Raw genomic sequence first — 24,815 nt, 5'->3', positions numbered from 1 at the left:
AAATTAATTGCTACCAGGAATGGTTTAAATCCTCCTTATTCAGAAGGGATAAATTCCTGCAGAGGTAGGAAGAAACTTGGCTGAAGCGTTGAGCTGGTTGGAGGACTCGCATTGTAGAAGCTGTGCACAGTCAGACTGCGTGGGGTGAATGAGCAGTGTTTGCCAGTGCGGGTGTGAGGAATGCGGAGACGCAGGAGGATATAAACTGTGGGACAGGAGGGTGACCTGCCCTTCGTCAGGGTCAGCTGAGCCCACTGCCAGCAGTTCATGACGCAGCCTGGAGAAGAACCAGGGTTAAAAAGATGGAAAGAAAAGGGAAAAAAAGTCCTTCTTAAAATGTCCAGGCTTATCTCTTCACACTATATTTGATGTTATGACCCTTTCTAACGGTAACTTCTATCAAATTTCATTTTAAAAAACAGCAACAGATTTATGTAATTAGTCCTGGCTTTCTGAAGTTAAAAAAAAAATCATAATCCACCTACTTTCAATTAAAATCTCTCCTTCCAAGCAGTATTAAGTCACTGTGAAGACCGTAAGTATGTATGCATGGAACTTCTTTTAGTCACCCGGATGTCTTTGGTATCATCATGCCTAAATATGAAGCCTGATTATTATTTTGATTTGGGTTTTTTTTCTCTTTTTACTTTGGAGGAAGATTGTTATTATGGGTGCCTAAACTTTAGTCTTTACCTTCCAACAGACAAAAAATAACAAACAGTTATAGGAAAGTGCTCTAAAGATGGGTTTTTTTAACAGCTAGGAAGAAAAGAGAGTTTGGAAACCAAAATATCCTGGAGGCACTTTCTCCATCCATATGATATTTGATAAATTGACTTTTGCTTCCAGGGCAGGCAATCAGCTTCTTCATTAGTGTAATGATCCTTAGTCTTCTCTTCCCAAACTTAGGTGATTTGAATGAAAAATAAATTTTATGAAATGTAGCTATTAATAGTGCCAATAAACGTTAAGTTGATTACATATCACTTACAATAATGTTATCCCTCTCTACTGTAGATAAAAATATATTTATTCAGCATTCTTAAGATCAAATATCCTTTCTCTTTTCTTGACGAGAACAATCCAGTGTGCGGTCGAGTACCAAGGTGACTTGAAAGTTTTTCTAATGTGTAATCCCCTTTTATATTCTGTATTATGTATGAACTTAAAGATAAAATATCTGCATTATCTTAAATAAACTAGGTAAAATGTATTTCAAAAAGTTTCTTGAGTCAAAAAGTAGCAAATCATTGTATGTATTTTCCATATTTGTATAGGTTTCATTATATTCTCATTCTAAGTTACTCTTAAGTCTCTTTCATATTTAAAAAATGAACTACACACCTATCATGCAAAATGTAAAGAAGTATGTTCAACTAGTTCAAATTAGATATACAGTAAAAATACACTTCCAAAGAAATATCATTTCCATTTTTGTTCATGTTTTTAACAGAATTTCAGACTAATACATCAAATGTGGAACTGTACAAGTATGTGAAGAAACATTAGGATTGCAGTAGTAAAAAAATGTACAGCATTCAAAACCAACAAGCTCTAAACAACCAAACAATACCACAGGATTGAAACAATCATGGGGACAACATAGGTCATTGGAGCCAGTGAGCGAATCCTAATGCACCTACATAAAGACCCTACATAGAATATTGTCTCTTATTTATATGCAAAATCCCTGATTTGATTAAACCAGACAATTTCTCTAATTGTCTCTTATAGGTTTTAGATAAGATTAACACGAGAGTATTCCCCTTCATAAATGTCAGTTATTCGAAAAGGCAATATTGAGAATTGACTTGCAAGGTATTTCCATCCACGTGGATTCAAGTAGTTAAAATACAAGATCACAAATGATAGCCGCAATTTTAAAGAACCATTTGAATTGTTATCTGCTACATTTGCCGTAACATTTAAGAATTCAGGATTCAGTTTTTTAGAACTGTTTACAGGTTAATACACGGGGTTTTTAATTACGGGCTGTATCCATTTAACAGTGGACCAACATTGCCTTTTAAATTAAGAAAAGATCCAGCTAAGCATGTCAAAAAAAATAAAATCTCCAAGGTAATTGACAATGAACAAAACATTACATACAGCAGAACCTCTGTGTCCGAGTATCTTTGAAAGGCAGATATGTACTCTTTTACAGTCCACTAACCAGCACAATTTCCTTATTAGACATTTATAGTATGAGGAAAAATGTCTTGGACAAACCTGCAATAGTTATTCTTTAAACCCAAATTATCTTTTTTAATGTTTCATCGTTGTGCGTAAACTTAATGAACTATGCTAGCCTATTGGTTTTAGTGACCAGAACATAACCCCTTTCACAGATCTTAGCTAGTTATGATTTTTTAGGGCTATCTTGCTTTTCAGATAACTCACCTGTGGGGTTTTTTAAGCTGAAGTGTAAAAAAGGTTAATAAATGACCTAATTATGTCGGCATTTCTATCCCACAGTCCTCATGCTCTGAGATCTCTCGCTGATCTCAATAGGAATTTGGCTTGCACAAGAATGGCAAATTTTCAGCTGAGAAAGCTGAATAAATGTAGCGCTTTTAAAACCAAAACATTGTTACCAAAGAGTCTGGCCTACTAAATCATCTTCAATGCACTGAAAAGGGCAAAGAACACAAATCTTGGCACCTATCTTGCTGTTTATTTGGAATAATCTTTTAGCAATTTTGATCCAATGGGAACGACAGATTAGTTTTAGAGAACTAGCCACGTACAACCTAACATTTGACTGAAATAAACTGATTGTAACAGGTTTGAAAAGGAACAACCATATGCATCTTATGCACCACTCGAAATCTATAAAACTACTGGGCAAACAGCATAGTGTATACTCGTTCTTATACATATTTAAACTTTGCTGAGGTATTTCTTTAATTACAGAAAAGCATCTTTAAAAACAATAGGAAAACAACTCAAAATATGAGTTATATTCTGCACAGATTTTTTTGGGAGAAGGAATTAAATTGTATGGAAAGGTCCGTAATCATTAAAGGAGTAACCACTTTTATTAGTATCGATAATATCATAGTCTTCCTTGGCTTTTTATTCCTTCAAAGCATTACAAAAAATGTAAGGCTGTGACTTTATAAAACATAAATTTGCCTTGACTTTGCCCACCAGTGTTGTAAAATAACCTGAAATACTTCTGTCTTTTTGCTAGGGAAAATATTACCCAGTGCCACCTCTGGAATGGACTGATCGTGGCCACACAGCTGTCGGATACCCGCTTGCCTCCTCCACGACATGGGACAAGCCATCTCTTGCACAAAGCAAGATTGTTTTCATAAATGCTTGCTCAAGTCAAGTTTCTTTTACGCAGCAAAATTAACTATAGTTTGTCTGTTTGAATTTTAACATTGTCTGGTAATTTCTACCTGCAACTAATGGTTATTTATTTCTCTATAATGAAGATACCTAGAGTGTTGTACAAGCTGGATTTCTCACCCATATGTACTTCAGGAACAGGAGGAATGTATACATCATATTTAGAGTTTATCTTAGGCAGATACTGTGTTTGAAGTGCAGTTTTCTAATCCTTTTAAATACAATCAGCCTATCTTGATTGTGACACTAATGTTAAATGTAACTGCAGCCATTACCAAGTAGTTTCCATAAGTGGTTTTATTACTGGTTAGATTTTACAAATTCTGGTATTCGAACAGACTTCGACCTTAAAATTCTAAAACAACAAAGCAACCAATGAAAGGCTTAGGACTATTCAAAGTAACAAACTCTTAACATTTTTGCCCTGGTCATAAATATACAGAGAGAAAAAGAGAGAAGTGGACATGGAATCCAAAGAATGTAGATAAAACAGTATATAAGGCACATGGCAGTCTTTGAAAATACAGAAGCTTTAGCCAACTTAAATTAATTGCTGTTTCCCTTGCTCAGTCCACAAAACTGTACAGTTACACAAATGTTGTGTTGCAATAGATCTTCCAAGTTATTCTTCAGTCCATACTCCGTAATACCAGAACACTACATTTCCTTCTGTTTTTTAGGAGAGATCCTAATTGTGGTTAGTCAGTTGCTCAAAGCCTCTATTAAAATACACTTGGAATTTCAACTAAGAATAATTTCTTTTTTAAAGAAATTATTAAGAAAGAGTCATCAGAAAAGATTTGTAAGAGTTGTCTGTGAAGGACTTCGAGATTCATGAACCTCAAGACTTCCGGGCACTGATGTCAAGACAGATGTCACAGTAGGCATAGTAGGATTAGTCAAGTCCGTTAAAGTAGTGGGAGTGCTGGATGGACTCATGGAGGCATTGGATATTTCTGAGGCAGGACCTGATGGGGTCCCTGCTTGGAGTGTTGAGTCTGAAGTCTTATCCACCCCTGTGTTTTCTTGACGTAAGAGGTTCCGTCTGAATTTGGCTCGAGCATTTTGAAACCAAACCTGAAATAGTTTAATATAACAGGGTAGCATTTAAAGAGCTGCAGTGTTTAAAAAAGCAAAAGCATACTCACAAATTCACCAACGCTTGAATTGTGGAAGATTTTTTTACTGGTAACATGTTAGAAAAGTAGCCCCAGTCCTGAGAAGTGTCCTCTGCCCACCTGTAAAGCGTTCCTCTTTCCCTCTCCTGCAATCCTGTATAAGCAGTCTGCCTGGGACAGGAGTGGACTAAGGATGAAGGAGGGGAGTCTCTCTGTGCCGGCTACGTATAAAGATGCTTAGAAATTTGGCAGCCTGCATGAATCCTCAATTGCCCTCAATCCCAGAAGTATTTGTCTGGATGAGGCAGGCATCATGCATCTGACGAATATAAGATAACAAGTTTCGGCACCCTCGTATCTCAAGTCCATCTCCCATCATAAGCAGCAAGTGACACAGCCCACAGCACCCTGCCTTTCTGCGGCCCTGAGAGCTCTCCCAGGAACGTTCCTGTGTCTCCATGTCAGCAGTGCTCTCACTTTTCTAAAAGGACTGTCCCTCTTTCTCACTCTTCTTTCTCAAATGCTTCAGCTCCCTTCACCTATGCCAGTCTCCTTTTCCAAATGTTTTCAGTACTGGAATGATGTCGGGAAAAGAGGCTTGAATGGTATTAGAGACCCACATTGCATTAAAACCTGTCATTTCAGTAGGAATTATATCCACATTCAGAAATCTTTCCAAGATTGCTGCTTCTTGCATTATTTGATTATTATCTCTGAGTGAAGGACAAAAAGCTACGGCTTCATCTTTCTCAGTTAAATTTCAGTGTTCAGGTCCAAGATAATAATGCTCTCCACTGCCTGCAGGATTTGTTTAAAGATAAAATATTTTTCTGACCTTTTTGAAAATAGATTAAAAAAAATGTGTTTGTGAAACTTGCATGAAACCTAGGTACCATATATTACTTTGACTAAATTTGAAAATGTCATTAAATACCCTGCGTTCAAACTGATATATGTTGATACCAGGTAATTTTACTACTACAAACTAGCTGAAATTTCATTGTGCTTATTTATCCAAAGGCCTTCTGTCATTGTTACATTCTTTACAATGGACTCAATCCTGATCCTACTGTCCTCACGTTGACCTGCTATAAGGAGTAGGACTGAGTCTTTCCATTCCAGATGCAATGAACCTTGTCGTTTCTGTATCTGTCGGAGAAATGAACCGAGCAAGTGAAAGGATCTGCATAGCCGTACGGTATCTCCATCAGATTTCTCCTCTGTGTCCTGTACAGGGAAACTGAGTGCATGGAGCTCACGAGGCCACGCCAACCTGTACAGAAATTCTGACCTCTGCCTCTGAAACAGCATGGCCCCTGCCGTAGGATCCGCTTTAAGCCAGACCGCTAACAGAGGGGCGATTTGTAAATACGAGCAGTCCTGTAAGGCGTTCTCTTTGCACTCTCAGCTTGCCAGCCGCAGTTAGAACTGATGAACATGTCTCAGCTGGTTTCCCTCTGACTGGTTTTCTTCTCATCTATGGATGGTCCAGACCCAAATTCCCCCTATTGAGCACTCTTACTTTTTCTCTGGAAAGCTTCCTCCCCCAACCAAGGGTCTTTAAGGTGCGCACCCTCTCTGTTGCACTCTCTCCAGGGAATACCACGAGAAAATAATCCTCAGGCACAAATGCTAGCAGTGGCCATAGGAGCTGCATTCACAGGCCATGCATAAATCACATCCCTACAGGTCCTTGTTTCTGAAAGCTTAGTATTTTAAAACAGTTTATGTTGGCATTCCCTTTGTTAAAACACTTAGTTTAAAGGCTATATATCAGTTTCATATATGACAAGAAAACAAAAATCTCCTAAACTAGCACTGGCAAAAATATGATTTTATAACATAGTCCATTATAGTGGTAAACCTGTTAAAGGACAGCGATGTTGTCAAAACCAGGCAAAAACAAACGTGATATTTTTGCCTGGCACATTCACAACCAGTGTCCTCTCATACGACTGTTCATTCAGAGCCACGCAAGAAGGGAGGCACGGAAGTGTGTGTGCGTGGTTCTGAGCAAGGCAAGGAGCCTCGCGTGCACGGGATGCAAGCGAAGAAAATCAGTTTGTTCTGGTCATTCAAGCCGCAAAGTCTCAAGCGCCGACTAGGTAGGAATGGTAACTATCAGCAATTTGAACATTTGTGGGATTTTTTTACCTTTCAGTAAGAGATAATTTATATTTGTCCCACAAATTAATTTGGTTTTGATTTTTTTAATATACCTTCTAGCAATTGTAAAAAGGATAATACATACGAAGGTGAAATGGAAGTTTAGATTCTGCCAGTGTTGACATGTATGTGTACCATGGTTACGTAATAATTAAAACAAAACCACTAGTCCAGTTGCATATACACATACTTCTGCATAATTTCACACTTACGTTCATTAAAAATATACATATTTATATATGCAGTAGCCCCAAATATGAGTAAGATTTCCATTCCTAGTCACAAAACAATTTTCTTGCTTAAAGCGTGTAAAACTGTAGAAGGCACCATAACTATTTTGTTCATTTACGTTGCTCCTAAAAGTCCAATGGCTCCTTAACCTTAGTAGGGCGAGAGACTCTATGGTATTGCTTCTGTTTGTGATTTGAAACATGCAGGATGTAAAGAAAAGTGAGCAAGATTATTGGTGCTTACGTGCTCCCCTTTACCTCCCATTAAATATGAAAACCTGTGCTCAGGTGCCCTCACCGCTGACCGTTAATGCTGCTTTCAGTAGCCATGCCTATAAGATGGTTCATTCTCTCTTTAATAGTGGTAATTCATGTTAGACATAGAAAACATTCCATAATCTTGTAAAAGTATTATTCAAAAATAGAGATAGTATGACTACTTTCACTTTCTTCCTCACTGAGATATTGTCACGGTTAATCAGCTAATGGTTATAAAGCTCTTTAAAATTGTCCAGTAATAAGTATTCATGTTACTACTGAAAAGGCATCTAAATATTTGTTAACTGAAATTCTGAAAATACCTCGTCTCATGATAGAAAGGGATACCGTAGAATAATCACCACAACAGTGATATTCTGGTATGCGCTTAAGATATGAAAGTATTCCACAAAGACTTTGTTTTGAAGACTAGTGAAAACATTAAAACTATTGGTTTCTGAGTTGTAGGGACGTAGGCCTGCTTCTCTGCTGCCCCACGTTATTACTTATAGCTGTGCAAAGCAGCGGGCAAGAGCGGGCAAGTCAGGGCTGCCCACGCGTAACGGCAGTAGTGCTGTACGCTCACATGGGCAATGCAGGCCCTGCACCTGTAACGGTATTACGGTAAAGTAAAGACATAATAACCCAGACATATGTAACTGAAAGAATTGCTCCAGAAGGACTTATCTCACATCAATTACACAATTAGGAATCTGGTCGTCAGTACTGAGGAATAAACAAAATCATTAGGAAGTATTTAGTGGGTTTCTGTCCAGCTGTATCATTATAAGGCTGAGCTATTTCAAATCAAAGGGGAAAATATGGACCAGAACTCCCCAAAACTCTCAAAAATAAAAGCAGCTGCGAGACCCACCATCGATGCTACCACATTCTGGTTAGCAGGGCTGGATGCCTGCAGCTGGACAACTCAGCAGCTAGGCAGAATAATATTTACTGTGATTAAAATATTATACTATCTCTTCGGTGATCTGTGCAGCTAACTCTTTGTCTCCAAGTAAAATAGGAATAAAATAACATCTCCATATGATTGGAAAGTATTGAAAATAAATACGCTAAGTATTGTAAAGGACTCTGATACTGCAGTGAATGAGATCATCTAATCACCTTAGATAACTATTTTCTTGTTTGTAACACCTCCATTGTTGCAAGTATTGTATATTAGTTGTATGAGTAGCTTGTGCTAGAAACAGTTTTGCTCATTCACACAGCTACCTGGAGATATTTAGGTTTACTGAATTTTACTGACTAGTAAGTAGAGAAACAAAAATATAAAGGATGTTGCACCATAAAGCAAACTATGTTCGCTCATTGCACGCACATTCTGATTACTCTGTTGTAATTATGAAACACACAGTTAAAGGGGAACGGTGGGGTCTGTTACGAGCGGGGGCTCGGTAAAGAGTCTGCAGTATGCTATCCTAAAGCAAATCTTCACCGCAAGGTAGCGCAGGGTACCCACGCACGATTGTGGAAATTTTCATACTTGTTGACTACTGGAAACTGAATTAGCAAAGTCCAAATGCATTCAGCAATGTTTGTAGGGTTTTCATAGCAACTTTACTGGGGAGCGATTCAAGAAAGAGCAAGCAGTGTACAAGACACCACTGAAAAATAACACCTTATGTTCCTAAACTGCTTTTGCCATGGATACTCACATTCCAGACTCCCGGGGAGAGAAGAGGTACATACCTATAGCTAGCAAACCATATCTTCTTAGGGCTAACTACTACCACCTTCCCTTTCTAAACTCACAAAAAGAAAGACCAGTTCCCGGAAGAGGAATATTTATGCCAGTTAGTTAGCTGACAATTAGCTGGTCACTTTAATGATGAATGATAGCTTACAATGATGGGCTTGTGCTCCCCAGCTGCAGTACAAGAAGTACATGAATTAAATTGCAAATATACAGCTAAACTGGAATGAAAATAAATAAATATAGGAGTTAAAAATATAAATAGGTTGACTGTGATTCTAATGTGGCTACTTATGGAAAACAGTTTGCATTACAAAGCCACTGAAGGAAATGTAATTTATGAAGCAGTGTGTTACACTTCTGTGCCATTCCACTTCTGGACATGTGTAGCTGATGGCTAATTGTATATAAAGCAAAGAGAGAAGTCAGGTCTTCCAAACCTGATATCACAGATCATTAAGAATATGGCCAAATTCTCCACTCATCTACAAACAAAGCACCCTCATTACATGTTATGTGGGACTGTCTATGTAGTAAGGGTGCTACAGCTGTTTCCTAAATCACTAGGAACTCTACTACCTGTGTTTAGGAAGTGCACTGGTTTCAGAACAAGAGAATCTCTTTCTCCTGATCTGCTGCCTTATATTTTCTATTAAAATATATTCTATTGATTATATACAAAGAGCCACAATCCTTCATCAACTGAACTGAGATCTGAACATACGGAAAATACAACAGCTTACAAACACACCTGATAACAACATAGGGAATGTGGAAGATTTCTTACTACTGACAAGTGTGCATGTACGTCTGGGAGTCCGTGCGCCTTCGGTATGTAAGACAGACTAATACTAATGATGCTTGTTTAGATCAATAGTGTCAGTGCATTACTTCGTGTTCAATAAATGACACAGATAGAATGCCAACCTTTCTGGCTCAAAAGAATTAACAAGTGACACTATCTCAGTAACCAACATCATGAAGAGTTTTCCCCAGCAAAGAGCAACCCTGAAACTCCTGTAGGTGAACTTCAGTGTTTGAAAAATTGCCTCTCACAGGTTAGAGAGAAACTAATTGGGCATGAAGCTTCTAAAATCCAAAAAACAAGTTTGTTTTTTTGTGACCCAAATTAATTTTCAAAGAAAAAGTTAAGAGAGCATGGAGTAGAGGGTGCTCATAACAGACAGGAAAACTCAAGTGATACTAGCCAAAGTATCACTCTGAGTCCTTTTCTTGAAGTGCCTCCAACAGCATCATCCTCTGGGTGCAATCCTCACCACCTTCCACCTCTAAAATTTAAAAATTTTACCTTCCACCTCTCTTCAGCTAAAGGAGCCCAGATATAAAGGAGTATTTAACTGTGAAAGTAAAAGAATTTGAACACCAATTACCAAAAAGATTTAAAAAGTTTAGTGGAATTGTAAGGGATTGCTGCAAAAAAGAGGAACCACGAAGCACCTTAGAACTGCAAGATGCGGTATGTTTAAGATGGAAACAGAAGCAATGAAGAAACTGAAAAAGGGATTGAGGTGTAGTGGAGACATAGAGTCCAATTTTGGAGACAAGGAAATACATTCTGAAAAGGAAGGAAGAAACAGAGACAATAACATGGAAAAAAGATGGAAGGAAAGACCCACGAGGTGAGAAGAGAAGAGAGAGATGGGAGTCAGAGCTGGTGTGCAGTGAGGAGAGAGAACAGAAAGATGATCAAGAGAAAGACACTTTGTAGACACTGATCTCATTTCTTAATGCACTATGTGACATTTCTCAGATAATTCACGTCTGAGTGCACTGTAATGGACAGAATAGATATTACTGAAGTGTGTAAACTCTGAGGGTAAAATAAAGGAGAAGTGTCAAAATAAGAATAGACAAATGCAGTAAATGATTTCGCCCACGTGCATGGATAAAGGACAGCTGCTATGCTATACTATGTCAAGTGTTAGGATATGCACTAGTTATATCAGAGGAATCTGTTCCACCACCACAAATCAGTCTCATAAAAACAACAAAAAAATCCAACTATGGAGGATGTAGCCAAGAGAAGTAATTACATACAGTTTTCCATTAGCAGCTTTTAACTGGGGAGCCTGCAAAACCTTTATTCCTTCTTCTGTTGGGTATTAACGCTGTAAGGTCCAGAATCTCTCCAGTGAGTTCTGTTTTTCTCAATATTTTTGCCTACTGCCCTCCACTTGCCTATGAATTTGCAAGAGCTGTCCACGATGCTTTCCCAGGAGTCTGTCTCTGAGCCCTGCCTGTCTCTATGAAGCTCAGAAACCATTTTCCTACAATTAAGACCCATTTAAAAATTTCAGCAATAGATCCTGGAATGCCCAAATTTATCTCTAGGTATAGCTATTTGGATAAGTGCCCATTAAAAGTGACTTCTTGAATCAGAACTATAAATTAAAATGGAGCTGAATCAACTGATATTCTCACCTTTGCTTCCCATAATAGTTCAAGTGGAGTGTATATCCTTGGAGCAAGAAAAATCCAGCTTTCAGAGAAAAAGTACTTTTAAAATGCAGTCTCCTTTCATTCTAAGTTACTAAACTACGAATAAAAAATTAATCTTTGAAAAATTAAATTTATGTCCACTTCAGTTATGAAAGAAAGGATATCCTCCTTGTCCTGATAAAATAAATTCAAACTGCTGATTAATTTCTTACAAATGTAAACATTCACAGCAATTTCTAAATTAAGAGCTCTCTATTTACAGTGAACGCACTAAGTAAAATAATTCACTTTTTCTTACAGCAGATTGGAAGCTAAAACATGCACCAGAATTAACTAACTACAGGAAAACAAGCAGGGCCCCAAACCTTCACGACTGTCATTAAAAATTAGAACCCAAGCGATCTAATTTTGGAAAGCTGGAAAGCAATAACTTCTCTCATACTTTCTAGGATTTAACTGAAGTCTCAGAGAAGGTATGAATGATTAAGAAAAGCTTGAAAGTCAGCAAAATCCATGGCATTTCAAATATAAAGTTGATATTTTATTTACTTTTCAAGACAAAAGACTGCTCTTCTTACCTGAAGAACTCTTTTGGTCAGGCCGGTTTTCTGAGCTAGCTGTTTCAAGTCCTTGGCATCAGGATTGTGGTTAATAGCAAAGTATGACTTCATTGTCCGCAACTGGTGATGTTTGAATGATGTCCTCATACGCTTTGTTTTCTGATTGCTGGGGTATTGCTGGTCTCTATCCAGGTGGTCACCATCGTTTTCATTGCAACTTAAAGCTTAAGGCAACAGGAGGAAAAGGCGTGTAAATCTATTGCTCTGTGACCAACATTGTTTGCAGTTCATCTGAGTGCAGCAATTAAAATAACATACCATGGCATGTATTGTACTGGTACAAATCCTACTTGCCTTCCCCTCCATTTCTGCATCTTCTATTTTCCCCTTACAATAACCAGCCTGCAAGGACCCTCACCTGCCTCTTTATGGCTTTTAAAATGTCAGGTCTGTTTCCTTTTTGATTCCCTCCATCTCCACACAGCCTCTCCTCCACTTTCTGCTTGTAGGACAGTAGCTGTCCTCAACTCTGTAAAGCGTTTTAATGTACTTTGTATCACTATAAATTGCATTGTAACGTACAAAGCAAGCTGTACAATACAGTCCACTTAAATCTCGATGGAACAGACCAGTTAAAATTATAATTATTTCCTCCATCAAACTAAACCCTGTAGAGTACAAGAGAGACCATTAAATGAAACACTATAAAAGAAATAAAGTTTGTGGGTACCAGACAGCAAATTATGACTATAATTTGACTAGCTGAAGAAATGAAGCTGTTAATACAATGTATCACTGGCATGCCAAAGGAAAAAGATCTTTTTAATTATTTATATGTTTATATTTCCTTTTTTTAAAAAGTATTTGCAAATACTAGTTTGAATCATCAATTCTGTTATATCCTTTTGAAATCACTGAATGACACTGATTGATACATTTGCATAAATCAACCGTAAAGCCTGCGAAGGAGGTCTGTGAGCAAGAAACATTATAATAATTATCAAGTAGTATTAAATGTTGAGTGCCAAGCAAAATAATGTCATAGATCAAAAGTAGTTTTTCATTTATTTGTGCGTACAGTAAACCATAGAAAAACTCTTAAAATAACATTAAGGACCAAGCTTAAAACCACTAAAAAAAATCAGGGATATAACTGAAAATTAGCTCTGACAAACTGTCATTAATTTACTTTTTCTATTCCAATATCTACAACTCCCTTTTAATTTCCTGTAAGTTTTATGTTAGAAGTGATGAAAAACCACTACTATCTCTGTTCTGTGTTGCATGCAAAAAATGAGAAAAACGCTGTATTTTAAAATGTGAATTATTGGTGAATTTCTTAAACACATAAACAGATTTGTTTTCGATTGTCCATTATTGCTGGTTCATTACAACTGAGCATATCTCATAGACACGTCTTTATAGTCTTACTTTAAATTCGTGCTAGCCATCAGAGGTTTTCAGCCCTATTGAAAACATACAAATCCTGAAAAGCATGCATTAAAAACAGTTTTAAAAAATATACATGAAATGCACACAGTCACAAGTAAAAATGCATACAGATTCTATAAAGAGCAGTTTTGCAGCATGGACAGCTGCTTTGCAAACTTCAGCTTTTCAAAAACTTCTACAACGATATGGCCCAATATAGAGCAAGGCCTGTAAAAATTCAGCCTTAAGACCAAAAGCATGTTTGTTTAATAGACACGTAGAAAGTGTCCGAAGCCTCAAACTTTTCTGTGTGTTTCTGTACTCCTATAATTTAAAAAACAGCTTAAAAAAATTGTACTGTATATATAAATGTGTATGTATGTGTGCGTGCATGTGCGTACATTTGTGTAAATCCTTTCCAGACCTAAGCATCTTGTGCCAAATTCTAGCAATAAGAAGCATTTCTGCTTGTTTTCCTGTGGCGTGGAAAGACTGGAAGCACCTGAATTTAAAAGGTATAAGATGCATAAAAGGTGACAGTAAAAATGCAATATTAATGGAGCTGGATGGAATGTAGCAAAACCTTTTTTCTGGTTTAAGAATTGAGATCTAGGTGCCAAACTGGGGTCATCCCATGTGCTCCAGTCTCCTTCATAGCTACAATTCCTGCTGTAAAGAACACTGGGATGAAAAACTGAAACTGTCTTGCTCATAGCAAATTCTATCACGGAAATGTAAAACCAAGCAGTACTTGGTTTTAAAATGTACTCACAGAACTGCAGATATTAGTAATGGAAGAGTCCTCTGTGTGTTATCCTAAATGCTTTCAAACCCTCCCAGAAATATCAAGGCAGAGACTTCGCAGGAAATGCACCAAAATATCTGTCTGAAGGACTGAGGTCTGTTCATGTTAATATGCAACAAAACGAACCCTAGGGCTGCAAGTAGCTGGATTTTAACCTGTTCCATAGAGACTGAGACACAGTCAGGATCCAAGGAAACAAAAGTGATTCTAAACCCTCCCAGAATGGAATGAGGGTATCAGCTTTTCATCAAGCCCTGACAGGACAAGGAACAATTTACTCCTTGAATTTCTCATAATTTTACCTCCTCATCTACTAAATAAAAATAGTATTAAAAAGACAGTGAACATGTACCATTTGAGAGTGGCTAACTGTTGTCCTTCTCTATGAAGAAAGTTATAGAACAGATTTTGAAAGTGCACGAGGGTGTTTGCTGTTTGTTCTCGTGCACAAGTGGTTTGGGTACCCCCAGGCATCACCCAATATGACATAAATATTCCTAGTTAGTGCCAATTCCCCTCTCGGATTTCGTTGTGGTGCTTGGCACCATCTTCAAAAGTCTATTATATTAGGTCTAATATTATATGCATCTCTCACAGAATCGGAAATGTCTATGGGCGTTGCAGGCACAGAGATACAGAACAGGCCAAGGGTGTCAGCTTGTGGAGATTTTAAGAGCTGAGGAATTTCTGCAAAAGGCATCATGGCCTAAGACTAACGCTGTACATGCTCCTCACGCAACCCTCTGTTTTTCAGGCACTTCTTCCCTGTTCCTTCGTGGTGTATCTCCCAAAGGAATTGTTGAACTATCCGTACGTAAGGTTTCCGTTCAATTGCAGTATCTAGGGCTCCTGCTGGGAGTTCAGAAATACCATTTGTAAAATTCCAGTCGAATAGAGGAGTCCTAAATTCACTCATGTTCCATTCCTATTTCATGATAAAACAAAGTCTGAAGTGGTGCCAAGTCTCTTTTTTGACCCTAGAACATTTCTAAGGCCCTTGTGCCTTTCCCCCAGTCCCCACATCCAGGCCATCGCCCTCCCGTCCTTCAGCTGGCCTCTTACAGCCCCCTCCGTTAGCACCACGATACAGACGTCCGCTTGGCCACAAGATGGTGATGTCCACAGAGAGCATCACTAGAAACTACGACTAAAACGTTGTATTTTGATACTGGTGACCAGAATACCCTCTGCAGAATAGTGCATAATACTACCTCTAAAAACAGCGACGTGAGTGTAAGGCGGGCCGTGCTGTTATCTCTGTGACAAACACTATTGGAAGAAGCAAGCTTGGGAGCAGTGTTGCACGCTCAGATCGCCAGATCCCCCACGTGTCGGGATTCGGGGCAAAGCATGTGCTTAGTAGTTAGTAGGTTGCTAAGTGTATGGCACATGAAGAAGATGGGAAAGAGGAATTTCCTTTGGGGGAACTTTTGTTCTTAGTAGCTTGTGTTTGACATGTTAAATTACCCAGAAAGAAAGCAAACTAATCCTGATTCTGAAAGAATGATGAAACAAGAGACACATTTGGTGCGTGCATCAGCTCTCTGTCTTCAGTGGCTCAGGAACACACAGCCCTTCCCTTCTGTAATAAGAGAGTCAAGGGGGTGTTTTAACCTTCTGCTGCCTGGAGAGGGAACTTGTGACTAACTAGACTAGGCAGGGGTGCAGCCTTATTTGTTGTTTGGCAGGAGTGTGTAAAGGACTTTGTGGTACCTGCATCCTTGAAGGGGGCAAAAGAGAGACAGAGCCCTCTGAACGGCACTTGGGACAGGAACAGAGACAGAGCCTTTCTCCCTGGTGGAACGAGAAGACAGGCGCCTAAAATCCTTACCACAACTGGGATTAGAAGGGGTGAAGCTGTGGCGCTTGGAGCAGGCAGAGAACCCCCCGGGCTTCTGAGGCTCCTGGCAGCACGGGAGGGAGGGCACCCTGCCAAGCCTGCGGGGCAACGGACACCGAAAGCGCTGCCTCCCCCCCGACATTTCAGAGGTGTTTCTAGGAAGAGGGAGATAAAGCCCGTCCTAAGGAGCGACTGTCTCCCAGGCTGAGCATCACAAGGCCAGGAGAGAGGAGAGCTGGGATTAGAAACCCTCTGTCCTCCGGCCTTCCTCAGCCGCCCGGGACAAAAGGGCTGCGTGTCCCGCTGCCTCCCGGGGCTGCGGGAGGGGCGGGCGGCCCCCGCGGCCGCGGTGCCCCCAGGGGAGAGCGCGGCCGGGCCGGGGCTGCGGCGGGCGGGAGAACAAAGGGTCCGGAGCGGGGCCGCGCCGGGCCCCGGGCCGTGCGGGAGGAGCCAGCGCGGAGGGTTTTTCCCCTCAATTAAGCCAATTGAATGGCGCTGAATAGCCGGTGCGAGTGCGCGGTAATTCCCTGAGCGCCACGATTAACCCGGGCAGCCCCGGCCGAGCCGGGCTCCTCGCTGCCCGCCGCGCCGGGGACAGGGGCTGGCAGCGGGGCCGGCGCGGGCTCGGCTCCGCTCCCCGTGGGGCTCGCCCCGCCGGGCCCTTCCCGAGGGACCCCCGGCCCCGCGGCAGGGCCGCCTGCCCGGGGAGGGAGGGAGCGCTCCCGGGGCCCCGCTCGCCCTTCGGGGGGCGAGCAGCGCCGGCTCCCTGCCCCTGCCCCGACCCCAGCCCCCGGGAGGGGCCAGATGCGCCGCGCCGGGGAGCCCGAAGGGTGACCACGGCGGGGGGGAGAGGAGCAGGAGGGGGGGAAGGGGGGAGCTCTGACTTTTCTTAGGAAATCGCTGCAAGACGTCCGTTTTGAAGCTACGACTCCTGTTTGCTCGCTCTGCCACTGTAGTCGCCGGAAAGCTTATTCTGAGCTTTTAGTCCCAGGGGAAATGAGGGGAGAAAGAGAAATTCGCTCTTCTAAAACTTTCCAAGCTTTTCCCCTTTTTGTCAGGAGAAAAAACTTGGGACAAAGCCCGCTGGGAGGGCCGCGGCGCAATGCCCAGCCGTGCCGGGGGGCACGGAGCCTCAGAGCCCCCCAGCCCAGGTACCGAGCCCCCGCCTCGCCCAAACGCCGCGAATCTTCCCGCTGCCAAAGGAGGGAAATGTTCCTTAGGATCTTTGCTGCTTGCACGGGTTATGGGTATGTTATCAGCTCGCGGTGCCCCGAGTTTGGCAATACCCCTGTCATGTTCGGGGGTATTTCAGGATCTTCATTTTAAAGACAGACTAGATACGTATGAACAAACTAGAGCAGGCTGTGGGAGGCTTGGGGTCTAATTCACAAAGGGAGTATTCAGAATTCTTTACAGGTGCTTCTGTGTTCAGCAAGCTTTCAGCCATTGATTTACTGACCTAAAAAAACCCATCAAACTCCATTCCAACAAGTGAGAGAAGAAATTATGATCACAGGAACACACTTTAAAAAAAAAAAAAAAAAAGAAGAAAGAAAGAGAAAGAAATCTTTTTGAAGTTTCAGCATCCTTCTAAGCTATTTTCCACTTGTCAGGCTCTATCCACATCTAAAACCCATCATCCCCGTACCGAGTCCCGTTTAAGTAGGGGAAAAAGAGTCAGTCCAATTCGCGTTGCAGATGAATATTTGCTGCAATTTACGAAATAATCCCAGGCTCAACTCTGCCTAAGTTTACGGGTCCCCCTTTCCCCACCGCCTCTGGCTGTAGGTTTATTTACACAAAGTATTCTACGCAAATTCCCAGCAACAGATCCCCTCAGAGGACAATATTGTGCATTTCTGAGAAGGAAATGACAAGTGCCATTAAAAATAGAAACTATCACGATTTTAAACGGTTTCCCTTTAAAAGGCACAAAGTCGAAGGCATTGCAATAATTTACTAGTTTGTGAAATTTCACATCGACGGGCGACCTGGTCTGATTTCCAAGATCAATGGTACTTCTGATGGTATAAATTAGTCGATTATTGGTTTAGTAAATAGTTAAGTAGATAAATAGGTTAAGCAAAGAAGCCAAAGGTTCCCCAAGGAAGATCTCTTAAGCTTCAGTTGCAGGCTCTAAACAAAAATTAAAAGACCAAAAAATCGGAGGGCAATTATTTTGAAAACGAATTTTGAAAAATACGGTTAAAGGCGGTTTATTTAGGAAGTCAGGGAGCAGTAAGACTTTCTCAGGCTGCGCTCCCGTCCAGGACAGATGCCGCTGGTTCGGTTTACAGGTCCTTTGAATCCGAGCATCTGCCCTGCACAGGGAGACAGCGGAGGGACAATTACAACCTAATCCCTCCGAAAAGGAGACGTTTTTAAACGGGCAAGATGCACATTTCATATACGTTTTAAAGCTCAGCTGTTACTCGCGAGAACACGACACACACCTTTCATCAACCTTCACCGCTGGGACTGCTACTGATTTTTGCGCTATTTCCAAATTATTCAGCAATTAGTTAAACTAATACTAGCTGGCAATTTTGCTCCCGAGGTGCGTTTGCCAGTTAGAGATGCGCCTTTTCTCCCTGCCATTTTCAGTGCAAACCACTCGATTCCGTCGCTCCCGTTACTCCGTCCCTGGGCGCAAAACGCCCGCAGCTTCCTCCTCCTCCTCCTCCTCGCGGCGCGGCCGCCCCCGCGCCCGGAGCCCCGGCAGATGGGAGCACAGCCCGAGCCCCTCGCACCCCCTCCCCGCCGCACGGCGGAGCGGCAGCGGCCCGGGGCAGCCAACAAACCGCAGCAAAGTTGGCCTTCACCTGATGTCCTCTCCGGGAAAAAAGACGCGTTAAAGGCAAATCTACGCCCTATGGGACGTGTCTGAACTTGGTAGATTAAAAAAGAAAACATGCTCGGAACGGCGGAGAGGCGCAGACACCACTGAAGCAGCAGAAGGAAAGAGGCAAACGAGTTTCGCCTCCAGGGTCTAACGGGACGGCTGAGCCTCAGCTTAGGGAAACTCGAGTCTGAAGCAAACCCCACCTCCGCCTTGAATTCCTCTAATAAAATCAAGATCTAAGAATTTTCTTTTGTCCAAACGCTTTTTCCTGCTGCAGAGGAGGAGCAGCGCTGGCAGACCCGGCGACCACCGCCGTTCGGGTCGGCGGCTCAGGGCCAGAGCGGAGCGAGGGAAGGGGGGAGCGGGGACGGGGGGGTAGGAGACCGCTCCAATTCCCTTGCCTGCAGAATTACAGTGCTGGGGGGTTAAACGAGGAAACGCATCAGAAAGTTTGCAGCTCCATGCAGAGTTTCTGCAGAGACTGCAGGCTTGGGGCTGCCGCCAGGTTTGCTCCCTTTCTTCTTGCTGCTGCTCCCAGTTGAGAGGCAGGGGCTGCGGCTCGGGGCAGCGAGGGTGTCGGAAGGGGATGCTGAGAGTTCCCCCCCCTCTTCTCCGAGTCACATCTGACGAACCAAACTCCAGCCGAACTTGCCACCGCAGGAGCAGCCCGGAGCTGCCCGCAGCCACCTGCAGCCCCCGCCCGGGCTCCGCGGGCACCCGCGCCCCAGCCCCGCACCCCCGGCCGCCTCCCGCTGCCGGCCCTTGGGAAACCGCCACCGTCTTCCTCCTTCTCTCTCTTTCCTTCCAAAACCCTGAGGTGCAAGCGCCCAGGACAAGGGCACAATAATTCACCCATCAGCAGACTTCGAGAGTGTAGCTACTAAAGAAAATTCACAGCTCTCTGAAGTGCTAACTTACAATCTCTGGTTTCCAGATTTTATTTCAGGCTACACTCCCCCTTCTCCCCCTCCTTAACCAGATGACCTTGCTTCAAAACATTTTATTTCCAGCTGAAGTGAAAAATGCTAACATATTAGCTTCTGTAATTGCAGTTTGACAGCACTTGATCTCAATAATTATGCTGCAGCTAAACTATTATTAACGGTTTAAGCTAAAATAAACGGAAATCCCCCTTTGGAAGGGAACAGAAACAAACCACTCGAATTGTTCTGGGGGAAGATGGGGGTCTCTTACCTGCGTTGTAGGCTGCCAGGTCTGCCCCAGGCCCCGGGCTCTTCCTTTTCCTGGGTCTCCCCTTCTGGACAGTCCCCACGCCGTTGTAATAAGGCAGTCCCAAAGTATTGGCAGAGCCCGCTCCCAACGCCGGGCCCTTCCCAGCCGCTACATCCGAGTGATTGAAATGCACCTGGTACTCCCCCTGGATGAGAGTCTCGAAATGGAGGCGGCAGTACACCAGATTGTCCTTCATGCCAAAGTGATCGCCGGTGGTCAGCATCTTGTTGCAAGTGGTGCAAGTGAAGCAGTTTAAATGATATACCAAATCCCTGGCCCTCATGACCATCTCGGAGGCAGAAATCCCCAGGTGACATCTCGCACATCTCTGCACCGAAAACCTCCTGCAAAACAGAGGGGCCAGAGGAGACGGTGAGAGGAGCATCCCCCCCCCCCCCCCCCCTTCCGTCGGGTCCGCCCGGAGGGGCGGCAGAGGGAGAGGGGCTGCGGGGCCGGGGGCAGCGGCACGAAGCCGGGGCCTTTGCGGAGCGGCTTCGCTCCCCGGGCGCCGCCCGCCAGCCGGGGGCTCCGTGCCCCTTCCCGCCCCGCAGCCCCGCCAGCTCCCGCCCGGGAAACGCACCGAGCCCCGTCCCGCAAACCTCCCCGCCACCGGCGGTGGCTCCGGGCGCCGCGCACGGCCCGGGCCCGGCCAGGAGGCACCGCCGCCGGGCGAGGACCAGCCCCGCTGCCGGCCGGGCTGACAGCCTGCCCGGGGCTCAGCCCCGTCCCTGCGGGCTGCGAGGGGACGCGGGCGGCGAAGGCAAGCCCTTCCCAAGGGCGAGGGTGCCGCTCCGGGCAGGGAACAGGCTTGGCCATCTGGTTCCCCTTCGCGGCCCAAGAAGCCTGGGGAGGGGACGCCTGCTTGAAGCCCCCGCTACCCGGCTGGAGGTGAGCTGTGCCCGGGCCGTGTCCCCCTCCCGGGAACGCGGGGCCCATCCCCACCGTGGGTCTCCCTCTCCAGTGGGAGGTTTCAGGAGCCCACAGCCCACGGCTCCCCTCCGCAGTCCCTTCGGGAGGGGGTCTGCTCAGCGTGGGGGGCCGCGGGCAGGTCCCCCCCCGGCCGGTGGCGGAGGGCAGGCTGTACCTGTAGTAATCCTCCTTGCAGTAAATGCTGCCGTCCTTGCTGAAGCAGGTGAGCTCGGACTCCAGGTTGAGTTTACATTCACAGCACTTCAGGCAGCGCATGTGCCACTGCTTATCCACAGCCAGGAGGTAATACCGGTCGGAGATCTTCCCCCCGCAGCCGGCGCACAGGGCAGCCCGGTCACTGCTGATGGAAGGCATGGTCTGCTGGGGGAAGACAATTACAGACCGTTAGCGAGAGGGAGAAACTCCTGTGCGCTGCCGGGCTCCCCCTCCCCCTGCCCGGCCGGGGCCCGGCTTCCCTCTCCCTCGCGGGGGCGAGGAGCGGAGCGGGGCCCGAGCCCGGCCGCCCCGACCTGCGCCCGCTCCCGGCATCACCCCCCCGGGAGGAGCGGGGCCGGGCGGCGAGACGAGGGGAAAACCACCCTGGGCGTTAGGGGAGGCGCCCGGGGGAGACCCGGGATTTCTTCCTTTTTTTTTTTTTTGGTGGATTTTCCAGTCCCAGAACAAGAAAAGATGCTGTTCAACAAACAGGCGCAATAATCACAGCGTAGGGCAAATCGCAGATAGTTAATTTTAAAATTTGTTATTATGGATATACTGAGAGTGTCTGCATAGCTAATGCTCGGTGAGTGCACGTATGCGGAGCGTGTCTGCGCGTGTATTTTCCTAGCTATAAAATTCCGAGTGAATTACGATCAACCCCCGGCAGTCGCAGCGCCACAGCCGCGGGTCCGCACCCGCTGCGGCCCAAAGCACTAGAGGGATCGGTAAATAAGGCTGCGGAGGAGACGAGCATTACCAAACCCGAGGTGCAGAATGCTTTATCAGGAAAACGAAATAGCGGGAAAGATGGGGGAAAGAAAGCGGGGAAAAAACAACAGAGCACTTCAGGTTATGCTGGGATAAACTTGGAAGCAATAAAACTAAATGTAACCCCTATATAATTTAATAGTTTAGTGTCAAATCGCAATCCAATCGAAACTCTGCAAGCAACAAATACATACATATTCTGTCAACTTCTACCAAAAAAGAAAGAGAGAAAAATATCGGAAACCGTTTAAGGACGCTGATTTAGTTTAGCCGGCACCTTAAGACAGCGCTGAAGCGCGGCGCCCCGAGCGGAGCGGCCGATGGCAGACCGCGCTGCTCCCGCTGCCTCCGGACTTACTGTCCCCGCCTCGCACAAAGCACGCTGCAGGTTTGAGAACCCGAAACGCTTTTTACAGCTGTGACAAACAGGCAGTTTGTTTTGATTCGGGGGGGAGCTGTTTGTTTACTTTTCCCTCCTCTAGAGCCTTAACTCCTCGCGCAAAGCAAAAAGACAAGACAGCTAATAGGGAAGGATCGAAAGAAAATGAAGCTATTTTTTCAGCGTGTGCTGGACTGATTACTTTCACCCAGTACTTGCAGAGATCACAAAATCCCATCGCTCTGAGTACTACTGTTTGCCCTGCACCATTCCCACCATCAGAACTACATATAAATAAAATTATGGCACTGCGTGGGTACGTCAGCCACGCAAGTCCACCGGTAGCTTATTTCTGTAAGGCATTAACTGACCTCTGATTAGGGACCGCTTTATAACCAAAGTAGTTTCTTGCAAATCCACTTTAAATGAAACACGATTTTTCTGCTTTGCTTTTCCGGTAACAAAAATATTCTGAGATCCAGAAATGGTATTTAAGGATCCAGTATTCTATCCCACTATTTATTATATACACATGTGTATGCATGTACATTATATATAGATATCTATAAAGGTATCATGCCACAATATTTATTCCAGGAAAGATCATTTGATATTGTTCAATCGTACGGAGAAATATTAACTTTTCCAAAGAAAACCAAAACTGTTTAGATTAGAAATCACGTTCCACCCTTAGAGTATAAAGGCTGTTTTTCAGCTAGTATTTCGGGATTAAATACTCTCACTGTCACCTTTAAGTAAATTTCTACATAGCATTAAGAGAAATACCACATACTGATGAAGTTTTAAAAACCGAGAACACAGCTCTTTCTTGCGTGTGCCCGTATCAGCTTACAAGACAGCATTTAACCAAAGTACAGGAGCATTTCACTTCGAAATTATCATTTCTTAACAAAAAAGTAGTATACATAAAATGTTGAATCAGTTAACACACTTCAGAAATCTCTTCCACTTCGCTAGCTTAACTCTGGTTAAAAGGATGCGTCTTTTTATTATCTAAATGTATTAATATACAAGTACCACGCATCAGCAGACATAAGATAAAAAGTGGTAAAGTTATAAAAATTTGCATCCATCAGTCTCCCTGAAACATATCTTCTGGTTCTGTTTGCCATGTTCGCAAACCCAGTGCTCATATATATTACCATTATTTTTTAAAATCATAATTTAAAGGCACTCGAGCTTGGTTTTTTTGTTTATAAATGCTATAATGACTACCTCAGTGTAGACATCCTACCTGAAAAATAACACAGAATTGGATTCTTTGGTGTTTGTGTTTCCATTCTGCATACAAAAAATTCGCCGTGCCAAAATGTTATCTGTATAAAAGCATACTTTGCCTCTTCCTAAAAACTTTGGAAGGCTGGACAGGCTGGGGGAAGGGAAGGAGTTCTTGGACGCTACCAAAAGGCTGGTCTATCTTTCTGTTTTCTCGCAAGAGCAGTACCGTTCATTTCACCCAAGCGTTACTATTACTACGCATATTATTAATAATTAACAGTTTCATGCCTTTCCCCACGGTTTTATTTAATCTTTTGGGGTGCCTTTTTACTTAATTTTCTTCTGATTTAGCATTTTGCATACGTTTCCCCCCGATCTGTTATTTTAAGGGAAAAGCTGGATCTTTGAGGGGTTTATTATGCTTAGGGGATTGAATGACTCTCCCATGCCTTCGCCTCCTACCGTTTCGGTCTCTCCCCTGTCTATAGCCGAGCTGATGGCCGGTGCTTCGCTTTTGGTTCTCCGATCCATCTCGTCGATGACCCCGTGCATCTCCGAGCCGGACAGGCTGTGGAAAAGCATCGCTGAGGAAGCAGAGGAGGAGGCCCCGAGTTGCTGCTGCTGCTGCTGCTGACAGTTGTCGGGGTCCCTGCAGGAGCCCAGCACTTGCATTAACCGGAGCCCTCCCCCATGCATCTAGCACGGCCGCCCCGTCTCTCCTTGGGCTCCGGGCTTTTCACCCCGGCAGAGATCTCCGGAGCGCAGCGCAGGCACTGATCCGAGGTTGCAAGGGGACGGGGTGCAGAAAAGGCGGGCGAAGGGGACGAGGGAGAGGGGATAACTGGTGGTGTAAGCTTCGGGGCTTGGATCTAGTCTGTTGCGCGGCCCCGGCACATCCCTCTAGGAGGCTTCTTCAGTGCGGGGCTCATTGCCCCAGGTGCAGTCCCAGGCTTTATGCTCTGGCCCAGCTGGCAGAAGAGGCTGGGCAGGTTTACGGTTGGGAAGGATTAATAAATAACAGAAATATAAAAAAATTAAACCATCTTCGGTGAGAAATAAATAAAAAAAATAATAACGACAAGCCCCCTACATCGTACTGTGCGGAATTTAGAGGAGGAAAGCGAGGGAGAGGGAGGCTGCAGCAGGCGGAGAGCAGGCTGGTGCCGCACGGAGGCTGGGGCGGGTGCCCACCGCACGCACTCACGGTCCGGAGGGCTGGCGGCGGCGGCAGCTCAGGGGCAAAGTTTGCTCCTTCCCCCGCTCCTCCCCCAGCCCGCCGGAGCTCAT

General features: G+C 44.1%; 1 protein-coding gene across 2 annotated transcripts; it reads right to left on the bottom strand.

Moving 5' to 3' along the window:
* Positions 1–1,613: 1,613 nt before the first annotated feature.
* Positions 1,614–24,815, bottom strand: LHX2 (LIM homeobox 2). 2 transcript variants are annotated; one of them, XM_009477025.2, is made up of 6 exons: positions 24,733–24,815; positions 23,991–24,177; positions 21,099–21,301; positions 19,976–20,358; positions 11,882–12,087; positions 1,614–4,434 (listed from the first exon to the last, which is right to left on the bottom strand). In XM_009477025.2, exons 1-6 carry the CDS (start codon positions 24,813–24,815, stop codon positions 4,147–4,149), a joined length of 1,350 nt encoding a protein of 449 aa, XP_009475300.2. In that variant the 3' UTR covers positions 1,614–4,146. The 2 variants fall into 2 exon arrangements, with proteins under 2 accessions (XP_009475300.2, XP_009475299.1); XM_009477024.2 differs by lacking the exon at positions 24,733–24,815 and having other exon boundaries at positions 21,099–21,304; positions 23,991–24,727.

The sequence above is a fragment of the Nipponia nippon genome, unplaced genomic scaffold (assembly GCF_047370975.1).
Source record: "Nipponia nippon isolate SJK-2023a ecotype South Korea unplaced genomic scaffold, ASM4737097v1 scaffold_16, whole genome shotgun sequence".
Lineage (NCBI taxonomy): Eukaryota > Metazoa > Chordata > Aves > Pelecaniformes > Threskiornithidae > Nipponia > Nipponia nippon.
The sequence above is the reverse complement of the archived record's forward strand: the minus strand, read 5'-3'. Positions and strand labels throughout refer to the sequence as shown.